The sequence below is a fragment of the Salmo salar genome, chromosome 20 (assembly GCF_965601325.2).
Source record: "Salmo salar chromosome 20, fSalSal1, whole genome shotgun sequence".
NCBI classification, from domain to species: domain Eukaryota; kingdom Metazoa; phylum Chordata; class Actinopteri; order Salmoniformes; family Salmonidae; genus Salmo; species Salmo salar.
Window position 1 is genome coordinate 4947501 of NC_138310.1, and position 16667 is coordinate 4964167.

Genomic DNA, 16667 nt, shown 5'->3' on the forward strand with positions numbered 1-16667 from the left:
CGCGGGGTTTTGACTGCCATATGAGTTCTGTTATACTCACAGACACCATTCAAACAGTTTTAGAAACTTTAGGGTGTCTTCTATCCACAAGTATTAATTATATGCATATCCTAGCTTCTGAGTTTGAGTAGTAGGCCGTTTAAAATGGGCACGAATTTCTTTCAAAATGCGCTGTGGCGCCCCCTATCCTAGGCGAACGTCAAGAGGTTTATTAACAAAGTACTGAGTAAAGGGTCTGAATAATTATATAAATGTGATATTTCAGTTTTTCTAAAATCCTTTTTTGCTTTGTGGGGTACTGTGTATAGATTGAGGGACTTTAAAAAAAAAAAAAGTTTTTTTATCCATTTTAGAATGATGCTGTAACATAACAATGTGGGGAAGGGGTGTGAATACCAAATGTGAGCAGTGTTAATTTTGGCAGCTATTTTAGATTTAGTTTTAGTCTTGAAATACCCTTTAGTCTTAGTCACATTTTAGTAATTTCATCCCTTCATTAGTTTTAGTTATCATTCGACCAAAACTCTGGATAATTATAATAATAATTATCCTAGTTTTAGTCAGCCATTTTAGTCACATAATAGTCAGTGCATTGTGCACATTCAGATATTCTTATCCAACTAGGTCTACTATCCCCTCGTATACCTTAGCAGACAACATTGATATTGTTGGAGATTGTAACCAATGCCAGCCATAGTTAACCATATAGGCTATAAAGCATTGGCTACAGATTAAACAATTTACAGTTCTGATTTTCTCCCCATCATAACCATCAAGGTGGCAAATAAGTGGTTTCCTTGAAATGGGAGAATTTGAGCTTTACAAAAATGACAGAAGTATTACTATACTCCTAATATTCAACAAATTTTCATAGGAAAAAAGCTACAGCAACTCGTATTTGCGGACCATGGCGTGAGAGCAGCAACACCGACGAATGAATAACAGATGCACAAAGTGAAAATAGAGCTTTAGATGTGATCAAATCAAAAATAGCCAACATGAAAGTAAGAGAGCAAACATTGTTTCTAGTTGAGGTTATTTACAAGTCAAGTGTCCAGTCTTTGCATCAGTTAAAAAAATTGACGAGTCACGGAACTGACCATCTGGGAGTGTGTCGGAGAGCCAGGCATATCAGCTCAATCAGACCATGCAACTAAAAGATGTAAAATGTATTTTGTCTGTCTGCCCCTCACCTGCCTGCAGAATTTCCAGAACCATATGAACGGATTGGAACATCAACAGCGTATGATGGAGATTCAGCAAGTGAGCAATGCCTGTCTGGCCAATCTATTACCACGGGTTGGCGACTCCCTACAGGGCACACACAAAGTCGGGTAAGGGGCAAACTCTATTACCATATTACTCACAACACTTCTCTATCATCACAATCTGCTGTCAGTGTTAGTGAGACTGAGACACGGGGGCTGGCAGTAGTCAGGCAGCCTGGCAAATGCAACAGGGTGGCTTTCAAATTCTGTTTGGCTACATTCCAGGGGCAAAAAGCCAGCAGGGGTGCAGCGCTGGTGTGCAACCTGCCAAACACACTTTACCGGCGAGCTCATCGAGCACCGGAGGACCAAGGAGCACAAGGTAAAGGTGACGTCAGAGAGAAGCACTAAGGTTGGGGAGAGTAAAAAGGCCAAATGGGCTTTGTGGAGAATGGAAGCGGGTAGAGCCATAGCATTGTAAACATTTTCTTCTCTCTGCCCTAAGCTATCAAAACAGACCTCACGTCCCTTCTGCACCGTCTGCAATCGCCAGTTCAGGACGCCACGGAAGTTTGTGGAGCACATGAAGTCCCGAGAACACAAGCGGAAGGTGGAGGAGGTGTGTGCGTGCATGTGAATAAACAACAGTAGTGCATAATAATGTGTGTTTATGAAATGGCAAATATTGTAGAATCTCATTACCATCCATGGACCTTTTAGTTTTTGGTTTGGGGCATTTTTCCTTGTTTATCATCTATGACTATTGACTAGGCTCGCTTGGCTACTAGCCACTTCAGGGGCAAATCCTAACTGCCACTCTAGTCAAAATTTCAATGCATTACTAAGTGAAAATTAGACAGTTGGGATTTGGCCCTCACGGAGCAATGCACCGTTCATGAAGCACAATGTCCAGCAGGGGGCACTGTTTAGCTCAATGTTGATTCACCCCATTTCTTCCTTTTGAGCCCAGCTCCGGGAGGAAGGAGAGCCAGAGGTCATTGAGGAACTCATCACTGTGGATGCAGTGGGATGTTTTGAGGGAGAAGATGACTTTGAGGAGGAGACCCACGAGGATGAGGATAGCAGGGTATTAATGGACAAAATTTCCCAAGGAACATAACTGCCATGCGTCGTGTATATTTCTTTCCAAGTGTTTAATTTCTCACTCTGTTTTTGCAGGGATCGCAGCCCAGTCAAAGAGCAGTCCCGCTAGAGCATGTGGGGGACTATGAAGCGTTTGATTCCGAAACACAATACGGTGATTATGCTGTTGCTATGATGACACACCCAGTCACTCAGAAAGGATTGAAATAAACTAAACTGTAAGACAGAAAGTGAGACGAAGCATTGTTATTCATTTCCCACCTCCATATCTCTCCATTATTTTCTCCAGGTTCAAGCTTTGTTGTCCCAGTCGCTGGTTTCCTCTGCAGACTGTGCCATAAGTTCTTCTATTTCGAGTCCACGGCCAGGCACTTTCACTGCAAGTCCCTCATACACTTCCAGAACTTACAGGTATGCGCCATAGACCCAATGGCATTCATACTTATTGTCTTGTTGTCAAATGGCAGCAATTACTGACACACATCGCCTCCACAAAGTGCTTGCTCTCTTTTCATTCCTCACATCTGTCTCTTATGTCTCTGTATTAGAAGTACAAAGCCTTGAAGAATCAAAAGAGCTCCGCTGCGGAGGACACCGAGAAGACAAGGACATGCAGCCGAACAGTGGGGGACTCCCCTGACATGAGAGAATACAAGGTGGTTATCCAAGTGGAAAATGACTGTACAAATGACTGCAACATGGCTAGGGACAACACACATCCTTGTGGTACCTCCTCTACCACAATCAAGGTGCATCCTGTTGTCTCTACTCAGGACAAGGCAGAGCAGGACAATATCTCCACTGCCACTCAGCAGGTCTCAGAACAGCTGGACTCAGACTCCGTATTGCCAAATACTGCTGTCCATAGGCCGTGCTGCTGTGCCATCCAGCCTCCTTCTGGCTCAAGCTGTGGATTGAAGAACACGGTGAAGCAGTCTCCATGCCAAAGGTCCCAACCAAGCCTCCAGGAGTATGGGCATGATGTGACTGGAGAAAAATGCTCCTGCAGAGGTGGATGTGCTCTTGCTTTGCCTGCAGGGCAGCAGGACACAAACATGAGCATGCCTCAAACTACAAGTGAGCCACCACGAGGCAGCCTCTTGGAAAGAGAGCATCTGCAGCAGGAGAGCTCCACACTGTTGATGCCACATATACTCGAACTGGACGAGGACAAAGAACTAGTCAACAGAGAGGAAGTGGAACTAAAGGAGTCAGCTGGGATGAAGCCAGGAAAGTCGAGGACCACATCGAAAAGGATGGCCTCCAAAATGAAATCCACAAGGACAACCCACACAAAAACCTGAGAGGACCCAACAGAACCCAGGAAATTAACACAAGTCGTTAATGATGATTCATGGAATATCTACACATTGGGTGTGTGTGAGAGATTGAATGAGTCGCCCAAGATAAGATTTCACAGACAAATCCTGTTTGGTTACAGTAAAGTAGGCCTAGTTTAGTTTGAATAGAATCAACAGTTTGTTACTATTTTATTAAGTGATACCATTCACAGTATTGCAAGGGATCTCCAATCAGTGAGTGAGGCCATATGTTGTTTTCTTTAACCTATCTAGGGGGTGTGGGACGGTAGCGTCCCACCTGGCCAAGATCCGGTGAAATGGCAGAGCGCCAAGTTCAAATTAAATTACTATAAATATTTAACTTTCATGAAATCACAAGTGTAATATATCAAAATAAAGCTTAACTTGTTAATCCAGCCGCCGAGTCATTTCAAAAAGGCTTTACGGCGAAAGCAAACTATGCGATTATCTGAGGACAGCGCTCAGCACACAAAACATTACATACAGTTACCAGCCAAATAGATTAGTCACAAAAGTCAGAAATAGCAATAAAATTAATCACTTACCTTTGATCTTCGTATGGTTGCACTCTCAAGACTCCCAGTTACACAATAAATTCTAGTTTTGTTTGATAAAGTCCCTCTTTATATCCAAAAACCTCAATTTTGTTGGCGTGTTTTGTTCAGTAATCCAATGGCTCAAATGCAGTCACACCAGGCAGACAAATTCCAAAGAGTACCGGTAAATTTCGTAGAAACATGTCAAATTATGTTTATAATCAATCCTCAGGTTGTTTTTAGCCTAAATAATCAGTAATATTTCAACCGGACAATAGCGTCGTCAATATAAAAGAAAAACAAGAAAGGCGCTCTCTCGTTCGTGCGTAGGAAACCGCTCTGGGGACATCCCACTATCCACTGACTCAAAGTTGTCATTCTCCCTCATTTTTCAGAATAAAAGCCTGAAACAATGTCTAAAGACTGTTCACAACTAGTGGAAGCCATAGGGAACGGAATCTGGGTCCTATCCCTTTAAATGGTGGATAGGCTTTCATTGGAAAAACAGCCATTTCAAAATAATGGCACTTCCTGGATGGATTTTCCTCAGGTTTTCACCTGCCATTTCAGTTCTGTTATACTCACATACATTATTTTAACAGTTTTAGAAACTTTGGAGTGTTTTCTATCCAAATCTACTAATTATATGCATATCCTAGCTTCTGGGCCTGAGTAGCAGGCAGTTTACTTTGGGCACGCTTTTCATCTGGAGGTGGAAATAGTGCCCCCTACCTTAGTGAGGTTAAAGAAAGTGCCCTTGAATCATGAGCTCAATCAAGTCTATGTATATATCGTTGTCTATTGCCTCCTTTTGAGCTCTGAACTAATCAGTCACATGCAATCCCATTCAGGTCAAAACTATTTGCTTTTGATCATTAAAGGGGCAATATCTCTACAATATTTACAGCTGTTCAATGGTTATTTCAATTGATGATTTACACCAATTAATTCTTGAAGAATATCATTTATAAATGCCTTATGAGCTTAGTACAACTAAGTACAATGAGAATGGCGCCGATTGATGCCGTTTTACGGGCTCCTAACCAACTGTGCTAATTTGTTCGTTTTTTTTTCACTTTAACTTATTTTGTACATAATGTGGCTGCTACCATCTTAAATAACTTCTGGACATCAGAACAGCGATTACTCACCTCGAACTGGACAAAGATAAATTATTTAACGAGTCCGATGCGAAGGATATACTGCTTTCTCGGGAACGGGCCTAAATCCTCGTCATTTGCATGAAGAAAAAGGGGGAGGAGATCGGGCTGCCTTCTGAAGATTCGTAGGTGAGTGAGTAAACTTCCACTACCTTCCGTTCTATTGACAAACGTGCAATCATTGGAAAATAAAATGGATGATATACGATCAAGACTATCCTACCAACGGGACATTAAAAAAATCGAATCAAAGTTTATTTGTCACGTGCGCCAAATACAACCGGTGTAGACCTTACAGTGAAATGCTTACTTACAGGCTCTAACCAACAGTGCAATAAAGGTATTAGGTGAACAATAGGTAAGTAAAGAAATAAATACAACAGTAAAAAGACAGTGAAAAATAACAGTAGTGAGGCTATATACAAGCACCGGTTAGTCGGGCTGATTGAGGTAGTATGTACATGTAGATATGGTTAAAGTGCATATATCATAAACAGAGTAGCAGTAGCGTAAAAGAGGGGTTGGTGGATGGCGGGACACAGTGCAGATAGCCCGGTTAGCCAATGTGTGGGGGCACTGGTTGGTCGGTCCAATTGAGGTAGTATGTACATGAATGTATAGTTAAAGTGACTATGCATATATGATAAACAGAGGGTAGCAGCAGCGTAAAAGAGGGGTTGGGGGCTCACAATGCAAATAGTCCAGGTAGCCATTTGATTACCTGTTCAGGAGTCTTATGGCTTGTGGGTAAAAACTGTTGAAGCCTTTTTGTCCTAGACGTGTCACTCTGGTACTGCTTGCCATGCGGTAGTAGAGAGAATGGTCTATGACTGGGGTGGCTGGGGTCTTTGACAATTTCTAGGGCCTTCCTCTGACACCGCCTGGTGTAGAGGTCCTGGATGGCAGGCAGCTTAGCCCCAGTGACGTACTGGGCCGTACGCACTACCCGCTGTAGTGCCTTGCGGTCGGAGGCTGAGCAATTGCCATACCAGGCAGTGATGCAACCAGTCAGGATGCTCTCGATCTTGCAGCTGTAGAACCTTTTGAGGATCTGAGGACCCATGCCAAATAATTTTAGTCTCCTGAGGGGGAATAGGCTTTGTCGTGCCCTCTTCACGACTGTCTTTGTGTGTGTGGACCATTCTAGTTTCAATTCCGACTTCAACTGTATAGGCCATACCTGTTTCCATCTATTCTTATTCTAGGATTTGCAGTTCGCTGTAGCTTATGCTTTGAGGTGATCAACATTATTGATGCTGGTTTGAGGGTGGGTTAAGTTATTTTAAGCTAGGTAATTAACTAAATATATCATCTGATGCATGTATTTGATCTTGTGACTTGCATTGCCATGCTAGAAGACACACTTCGGCAAATCAGTATAGAGACCTTTGTGTTTGCAAACATTGATGCACAAGGGCGATGGGCGCAAGTTGGTGGCATAACAAGGGGGGGATATTATAGAATGCCAGTAAAGAAAATCCTCTATTTACATGTTGCTTATGAGTGCAATTCACACTACTATTGGATTATATTTGGATTTTAAGACTCGTATGAATGTCCTACTTAATATGTTTGTGTCATCATCGCAAATCAACTGCATTATACTTAAACACTTTGCAATCTTTTTTTTGTGTGTTATTTCTTACATTATTAGCCCAGATAGGTTCTTGTGCTGTTACATACAGCCGGAAATAACTTTTTGATATCAGAGCAGCGGTAACTCACCAGTATTACGAATGTGACTTTCCCGAGTTGGATCCTTCTCCACCGGCAGAGAAGAGGTATTCGGAGTGGACTTCTAGTCCGACTCAGGAGGTGTGCACACCATCCACCGTTTCCGAGTATATTACTCGCTAATGTTCAGTCTGGACTATAAACTAGAACAGTTCAGGGTGAGGATTTTCTTCCAGAGCGACATCAGGGACTGTAACATACTGTTTCATAGAATTATGGCTCTCTCGGGATATACTGTCCCCGTCCATACATCCAGTTGGGTTGTCTTTACATCATGCAGACAGTAATAAAGAACTCTGGGAAGAAGGGCGGTTGTGTATGTTTCATGATTAACTACTCATGGTGTGATTGTGATGACATACAGAAACTCAAGTAATTTTGTTCACCTCATCTAGAATACCTCACAATCAAATGCCGACCAAGGGTATCCCAAGAGAATTCTCTTCGGTTATAGTCACAGCCATGTATATTGCCCCTCAAGCCGATACCACGACGGCCCTTAAGGAACTAAACTGGAAACCACATATCCTGAAGCCGCATTTATTGTAGCTGGGGATGGTGGAATGCGTCAAGTTCCTGGGTGTACACATCACTGAAAATCTGAAATGAAATGGTCCACACAGACGATTTCTAGAAAGTGTGTTACTCAATTATATCGATCAATGTTGAGCTCATCCACCATTTGATGAATTATAAATAGTAATTGCTATTAGCTAATTCATATTGTGGTTTCTGTCAGCTAAATATGACCATTACTTCAATCTTTCCTCAGTTAGCGCTAGGACTAATGTAGCCTACATTTTCCAGTTTGGATGATTGTGTATGCTGTTGCTACTTCTGTGATGTCTGAACATTGAATCCAAAAATAAACTGGTCACATTCAGGATATAACTTTTTAGGACTGTGTTTGTTCAAAATGTTTCTGAAAAAACAATGTGGCTAGCTCAAATGCTGACTGTCGCGTCAATCGAAACTGGACGTTCTAAATGTGTTCTAATCACACCAGTTGAGCTTATGCTGCAGGGACCACTGTAGAATGATCACACCCGCTTGTTGGTGTGAAAAGGTTAAATAGCCATCACTAGCCGGCTACCACCTAGTTACTCAACCCTGCACCTTAGAGGCTGCTGCCCTATATACATAGACATTAAATCGCTGGCCACTTTAATAATGGAACAGTAGTCACTTTAGTAATGTTTACATACTGCTTTACTCATCTCATATGTATGATCTTGTCGGAGTCGGTACAGCCGCTGGGTTTCTTCATGCGTCGCACAGACAGAAATAAACATCTCTCTGGGAAGAAGGGCGGGGGTGCTTGTTTCATGATTAACCACTCATGGTGTAATCATAATATACAGGAACTCAAGTCCTTTTGTTCACCTGACCTAGAATTCCTTACAATCAAATGCCGTCCATATTTACATTTTAGTCATTTAGCAGACGCTCTTATCCAGAGCGACTTACAGTAGTGAATGCATACATTTCATACATTTTTTTTCTCCATACTGGTCCCCCGTGGGAAACGAACCCACAACCCTGGCGTTGCAAACACCATGCTCTACCAACTGAGCCACACGGGACCATATCTCACGAGAATTGTCGTCGGTTATTGTCACTGCCGTGTATATCCCCTTCAATTTGGACAAAGTTACGGATATTCTATTGTACTGTATTTTAGTCAATGCCACTCCGACATTGCTCGTCCTAATATTTATATATTTCTTAATTCCCTTTTACTTTTAGCTTTGTGTGTATTGTTCGATACTACTGCATTTTTAGCTAGGAACACAAGCATTTCGCTACACCCGTGGTAACATCTGCTAAATATGTGTGTGTGACTACCGTAATTTCCGGACTATTAACCTGTTTGGGCTAGGGGGCAGTATTGAATTTTGGAAAAAATATGTGCCCATTTTTAACTGCCTCCTACACCAACTCAGAAGCTAGAATATGCATATTATTGTTCAGGTTTGGATAGAAAACACCCTAAAGTTTCTAAAACTGTTTGAATGGTGTCTGTGAGTATAACATAACTCCTATGGCAGGCAAAAACCTGACAAGGTTTCATGCAGGAAGTGGCCTGTCTGACAAGGAGTCGTGCGTCTTGCATCTGTTTATTGAAGAGTAAGGATCTTAGCTGTAACGTGACAATTCCCAGGGCTCCAATAGGCTCTCAGAACCCGGGAAACCTGAACGATGACGAGGCAGCCTCTGGCTGAAACAGATTATCGCCTTATCCAAGTGGCCGATCAGAGGACCATTGAATGAGGCGCGTGCACTATTCGCCCCCGTGGAGAAATTTCATTCGGCTGTTTAGCTTATTGCAGATTCCCGGTCGGAATATTACCGCTTTTCTACGAGATAAATGGCATAAAAATGTTAAACAGCGGTTGACATGCTTCGAAGTACGGTAATGGAATATTTAGACATTTTGTCACGCCATGCGCCATGTGCGCGACCGTTATTTACCATTCGTATAGTGTCTAGAACGCACGAACAAAACAGGATATTTGGATATAACGATGGATTATTTGGGACCAAACCTACATTTGTTATTGAAGTAGAAGTCCTGGGAGTGCATTCTGACAAAGAACAGGAAAGGTAAGAACATTTTTCTTATAGGAAATAGGATTTTGGTGAAGGCTAATCTTGCCGGGTGTCTAAATAGCTAGCCGTGATGGCTGGGCTATGTACTTAGCTTTTCGGATGAAGCACATTTTGCAATATTCTATTTTAAAATCGGACATATCGAGTGCATAGAGGAGTAATGTATCTATAATTCTTAAAATAATTGTTATGCTTTTTGTGAACGTTTATGGTAAGACCACAACCAAATATAATCTTAACCCCTGTGCGGACGGTCTCCTGAGGGATCTCCTCCCAGACCTGGACTAAAGCATCCGCCAACTCCTGAACAGTTTGTGGTGCAACGTGGCGTTGGTGGATGGAGCAAGACATGATGTCCCAGATGTGCTCAATTGGATTCAGGTCTGGGGAACGGGCGGGCCAGTCCATAGCATCAATGCCTTCCTCTTGCAGGAACTGCTGACATACTCCAGCCACATGAGGTCTAGCATTGTCTTGCATTAGGAGGAACCCAGGGCCAACCGCACCAGCATATGGTCTCACAAGGGGTCTGAGGATCTCATCTCGGTACCTAATGGCAGTCAGGCTACCTCTGGCGAGCACATGGAGGGCTGTGCGGCCCCCCCAAAGAAATGCCACCCCACACCATGACTGACCCACCGCCAAACCGGTCATGCTGGAGGATGTTGCAGGCAGCAGAACGTTCTCCACGGCGTCTCCAGACTCTGTCACGTCTGTCACGTGCTCAGTGTGAACCTGCTTTCATCTGTGAAGAGCACAGGGCGCCAGTGGCGAATTTGCCAATCTTGGTGTTCTCTGGCAAATGCGAAACGTCCTGCACGGTGTTGGGCTGTAAGCACAACCCCCACCTGTGGACGTCGGGCCCTCATACCACCCTCATGGAGTCTGTTTCTGACCGTTTGAGCAGACACATGCACATTTGTGGCCTGCTGGAGGTCATTTTGCAGGGCTCTGGCAGTGCTTCTCCTGCTCCTCCTTGCACAAAGGCGGAGGTAGCGGTCCTGCTGCTGGGTTGTTGCCCTCCTACGGCCTCCTCCACGTCTCCTGATGTACTGGCCTGTCTCCTGGTAGCGCCTCCATGCTCTGGACACTACGCTGACAGACACAGCAAACCTTCTTGCCACAGCTCGCATTGATGTGCCATCCAGGATGAGCTGCACTACCTGAGACACTTGTGTGGGTTGTAGACTCAGTCTCATGCTACCACTAGCGTGAAAGCACCACCAGCATTCAAAAGTGACCAAAACATCAGCCAGGAAGCATAGGAACTGAGAAGTGGTCTGTGGTCCCCACCTGCAGAACCACTCCTTTATTGGGGGTGTTTTGCTAATTGCCTGTAATTTCCACCTGTTGTCTATTCCATTTGCACAACAGCATGTGAAATTTATTGTCATACAGTGTTGCTTCCTAAGTGGACAGTTTGATTTCACAGAAGTGTGATTGACTTGGAGTTACATTGTGTTTAAGTGTTCCCTTTATTTTTTTGAGCAGTGTATATAAAAACAGCATTTTACATCGGCGCGTGACGTTCAGAAAATGTTTTCCCTCAAATGCTTCCGACAAATCAGCGCTACAATTTACAAAATTACTATTCGAAAACATTGTTAACATTTAATAGTCATTCAAAGAAATAGATTAACATGTCTTGAATGCCACTGCTTTGCCAGATTTAAAAATAACTTTACTGGGAAATCACACTTTGCAATAAACGACGTGGTATACCCAGCAAAATAGGCTAGGCTATACATGTTGGAGCCATCTTGGAATGATCAACCATCAAAAATACTATTGTAAATAAAACCTTTGATTATCTTTATCAGAAAGCACTTCCAGGAATCCCAGGTCCATAACAAATGTAGTTTTGTTCTTAGAAGTTAATCATTTATGTCCCAATTGTTAGCGCGCTCCGAAGGCTATTGAAAATGTACCGTGCTGAGTAGGACTTGGCGTCACGAATGTACAATTTTTTTTTTATTTAAGTTCGTTCAAACATGTCAAACGTTGTATAACATAAATCTTTCGGGCCTTTTTCAACCAGAGCTTCAGTAATATTCCATGGCGACGTTTGCATTGTCTTTCGAAAGGGGAGGGTAGCCATGGGCGGCGGCGTCATAATGGTAAATGGCCCTCCACCTGTGACCACTTTCCACAGCCTCTCTTTCAGTCAATTTTGATAGTAGGAGACTCAAACCACTTTGTAAAGACTGGGGACATCTAGTGGAAGCCTTGGGAAGTATTAAATGATTCATAACCCCCTGTGTGTTTCAATGGCAAATGTTTGAAGTGATATCCACACATCAGATTTCAGTTTCCTGTCAGGATTTGTCTCAGGGTTTTGACTGCCATATGAGTAATGTTATACTCAGACACCATTCAAACAGTTTTAGAAACTTTAGGGTGTTTTCTATCCAAATCAAACAATTATATGCATATTCTAGTTACTGGGCAGGAGTAGTAACCAGATTAAAACGGGTACGTTTTTTTATCCGCCCGTGCAAATACTGCCCCCTATCCCCAACAGGATAACAATTTTACTATTTTTTTTTTCAATTTTTTTTTCAAATTATATCGTTTTATAAGACTCTCCTGAATCGAACCACGTTGTCCGATTTCAAAAAGGCTTTACAGCAAAAGCAAAACATTAGATTATGTTAGAGTATATCATAAAAGTAGCCACAGCCATTTTCCGACCAACCACATGCATCACAAATAACCAAAAAAACAGCTAAATGCAGCACTAACCTTTGACAATCTTCATCAGATGACACACCTAATACATCATGTTACACAATACATGCATTCTTTTGTTCGATAAAGTTCATATTTATATATAAAAACAGCATCTTACATCGGCGCATAACATTGACCAACTATTTTCCCTCATGCATCCGGTGAAACAGTGCTACAATTTACTAAATTACTATTCGAAAACATTTTTAAAATGTAATATTGTCATTCTAAGATTTATAGATGAATATCTCTTGAAAGCACCTGTAATGCCAGATTTAAAAATAACTTTACTGGGTAATCACACTTTGCGATAAAAGGGGATGCGATACTCAGAACAATAGGCTAGCAATAGCAATAGGCTAGCCATCTTGGAACAATCGCATATCACATCTAGTCTTGTATACTATTGTCAATAATCCCTTACCTTTGATTATCTTCATCCTTAGGCACTTCCAGGCTTCCCAGGTCCACAAATGTATTTTTGTTCGAAAAAGTTAATCCTTTACGTCCCAATAGCTTGTTCTTGTTAGCGCGTTCTGAAGGTTTCACCAAAAGTTCCGACGTGCGCGGGGCTACTCTTTAAAAAAAATGCATTTTTCTTATTTAGGTTCGTTCAAACATGTCAAACGTTGTATAACATAAATCTGTAGGGCCTTTTTCAACGAGAGCTCCAATAAGATTCGAGGGGGACGATTGCATTGTGTTTCAAAACGTTTCGAAAGGGGAGAGTAACCAGGGGCGCCGGCGTCATAATGGTGATGGCCCTCTCCGTGTGACCACATTCCACAGCGTGTCATTCTGTCAGTTTTCACAGTAGGAGACTCAAATCACTTTAAAGACTGGGGACATCTAGTGGAAGCAATAGGAAGTGCTCAATGAACCATAGCTCACGGTGTGATTAATAGGCAACGTGATGAAGTTAAATTCAATTCAGAATTCCACTTCCTGTTTCGATCTGTCTCGGGGTTTTGACTGCCATATGAGTTCTGTTATACACAGACACCATTCAAACAGTTTTAGAAACTTTAGGATGTTTTCTATCCACAAGTATTAATTATATGCATATCCTAGCTTCTGAGTTTGAGAATTTTCAAAATGCGCTGTGGCGCCCCCTATCCTAGGCGACCGTCAAGAGGTTAAAGACAAAACTCTCCTTTATCTAACCACATTGTCCGATTTCAAAAAGCAAAACATTAGATTGTCAGGAGTACCCTGCCAGAAATAATCACACACCCATTTTTCAAGGTAGCATGTGTCACAAAAAACAAAATCACAGCTAAATGCAGCACTAACCTTTGATCTTCATCAGATGACTCTCCTAGGACATTGTTATACAATACATGCATGTTTTGTTCAATCAAGTTCATATCAAAAACCAGCTTTTTACATTAGCATGTGACGTTCAGAACTAGCATACCCACCGAAAACTTCCGGTGAATTTACTAAATTACTCACGATAAACGTTCACAAAAAACAAATTATTTTAAGAATTATACATACAGAACTCCTTTATGCAATCGCGGTGTCGGATTTTAAAATAGCTTTTCGGTGAAAGCACATTTTGCAATATTCTGAGTAGATAGCCTGGCCATCATGGCTAGCTATTTTGACACCCACCAAGTTTGGCACTCACCAAACTCAGATTTACTATAAGAAAAATTGGATTACCTTTGCTGTTCTTCGTCAGAATGCACTCCCAGGACTCCTACTTCAACACCCAATGTTGTTTTGGTTCCAAATAATCCATAGTTATATCCAAATAGCTGCGTTTTGTTCTTGCGTTCAAGACACTATCCGAAGGGTGACGCGCCGGCACGTATCGTGACAAAATATTCCATTACCGTACTTCGAAGCATGTCAAACGCTGTTTAAATCAATTTATGCGATTTCTCGTAAAATAGCAAAAATATTCCGACCGGGAGACGTTTTCGTTCAAACACTGAAAATAGAAAATGGAGTCTTCACATGCACGCGCACACCCGTGTCATTGTTCTCAGAACGACCACTTTCCAAAACCCCTACTGTTTTTCGCCCAGGGACTGCAGAGTCATCATTCCCCGTTCTGGCGCCTTCTGAGAGCCTATGGGAGCCTTAGAAAATGTCACGTTACAGCAGAGATCCTCTATTTTGATAAAGAGGCTATAGAAGGCCAAGAAATGGTCAGAGAGGTCACTTCCTGTATGGAATCTTCTCAGGTTTTGGGCCTGCCATGGAGTTCTGTTATACTCAGACACCATTCAAACAGTTTTAGAAACTTTAGGGTGTTTTCTATCCAAATCAAACAATTATATGCATATTCTAGTTTCTGGGCAGGAGTAATAACCAGATTAAATCGGGTATGTTTTTTTTATCCGGCCGTGAAAATACTGCCCCCTATCCTAAACAGGCTAACATGGGATTTGTCAAAATTGTAAGGCTCCCCATTGTGACAATTCGAAATGTTATTTTCGAACTGAAATCATACCTTTTGATGCAAATCAGCAAATAATTCCACTTTGCAACCAGCTTTGTCTACTCTGCTACTCAAATCTGCCGTTGACAAAAAAATGACATTTGGATCAAGTTACAGCAGGTAAGTAACTGCATCATTTTTGCAAACATCCGGTTTGACCACTAACGCAACAAGTTAGACAAAAATATTGAGCGTATGGGATATTTGTCTACTTCTCTGCTATTCATATCTGTTTGCAGAATCTAAATATTTCACTGTAACTTACGGTACATGCTTATGTGTTTTTTCAACCCTTCCCAAACAGCTGCCGTTTTGACCACTAACGCAACAAATTAGAGACATTTAAGGTATGAAATATTCCCCTAATCTGCTTTTCAAATACGAAGTCTGATTTCAAATCAAGCGCACCAATCTGTAACTAGAGCTATTTTCGTAGCCTATCGCCGGTCTTTCAAGCCTCTGTAAATCATGTCAGAAGTTAACAGATTCCTTACTTTCCAAACTACATAATTTTGACCACTAAACCAAGAGTTCTCTGCTTGTCAACTGCAGAGAAGAAAAAAAATGGGATTACCATTAAGTAACCCCTCGCCTGCAGTCTTCTGAAAATAGCTGTGTCAATACTGAGATTCCAAACTGGAACCATTGCTAAGATATTCGCTGACACTGCAGGCCAAAATTAAAAGGAGAGCGAGAGAGAAGAGTGGCTAAGATTCTAAAGCTTCCCATTGTGACATCACTTCCAACTGACATTCTATCACAATGACAACTTCTGATCACACTTAACTACTGACCACATCCACACAACCACATCTAGTATCCACAAAATTGCATAACCACACAACTTCTGAACCACACAATTACATAACTCATCCACACAACTGACCACATATCTAACTACTGACCAAATCTACTGACTTGATGGGAACTAAAAATGACATTTTTACACATCTTTCACTACCACAAATGTTTAAAGAGCTTTAGCTAGCCCCACAACTTTACTTGTAAAGTTATCTAGTTGTTATTCTTCTTCCTCCACACGCTACTCCTCCTACACCGTTTAAGCTTGAAATGCCATTCCAACTTCAAAAACGGTCTCAATAGAGTTGCTTGTATACAACTTTTTGATATCTGTTAAACTATTAGTCCCCCCAAATCCGCTAACATGGGATTTCAAGATTCTAAAGCTCCCCATTGTGACATCACTTCCAACTGTCATTTTCTGTGAGTGAAATCATGCAACTTCTCACCCAAATCAGCTAATAATTCCGTTTGCAACCACAAAAAAAGGCTTACCAGCTTCATCTACTTCTCAAATCTGGAGTTTGGACCAAAAATTATATTCAGGTCAAAAGTTACAGTAGTTTAAGTAACCGCATCAACATTTCACAAACAAGTTAGCGCATGGGATATTTGTCTACTTCTCTAGGAAGACAACAGAATACAATCTCTCAATTTAAAAAGTCTGTATTTAAACCATATTCTCAGCATGTGTACATTGACGTTTGTAAAAAGGCAATACATGTTTCATATACTTCTGTGCACACACAGGAATGCATAAATGTTCCTTCTGTTTGCAGAAGTCATTTATGTTAAATATTCTACTCAATCACATCAAAATAAATTATACACGAGGTGATTTCACAACAAAAGCAAATCAAGAATTAACAATGCAATTTCCACAGATTGACATCCCTTCAGAAAAGTTGCAAGGTTTGGAGCGGTAGCTTGCAAAAACAAAGAGAAACAGAAGTGGCTACACATACAAGAAGCCACTTGTGTTGCATTTCAATAGCGTAGAGTGGCTTCCT

General features: G+C 41.7%; 1 protein-coding gene across 2 annotated transcripts in view; it reads left to right on the plus strand.

Annotated features, from left to right (window-relative positions):
• Nucleotides 1-7370, plus strand: part of ciz1b (cdkn1a interacting zinc finger protein 1b) — a 16212-nt gene extending 8842 nt beyond the window's left edge. For both annotated transcript variants that reach the window (XM_082966156.1, XM_082966155.1), the window contains exons 8-14: nt 1204-1334; nt 1494-1590; nt 1714-1827; nt 2179-2295; nt 2388-2466; nt 2602-2723; nt 2861-7370. In XM_082966156.1, coding sequence (XP_082822282.1) covers nt 1204-1334; nt 1494-1590; nt 1714-1827; nt 2179-2295; nt 2388-2466; nt 2602-2723; nt 2861-3616 — 1416 coding nt within the window. In that variant the 3' untranslated portion in view covers nt 3617-7370. The remainder of the gene's footprint in view (nt 1-1203; nt 1335-1493; nt 1591-1713; nt 1828-2178; nt 2296-2387; nt 2467-2601; nt 2724-2860) is intronic.
• The last annotated feature ends 9297 nt before the right edge of the window (nt 7371-16667 follow it).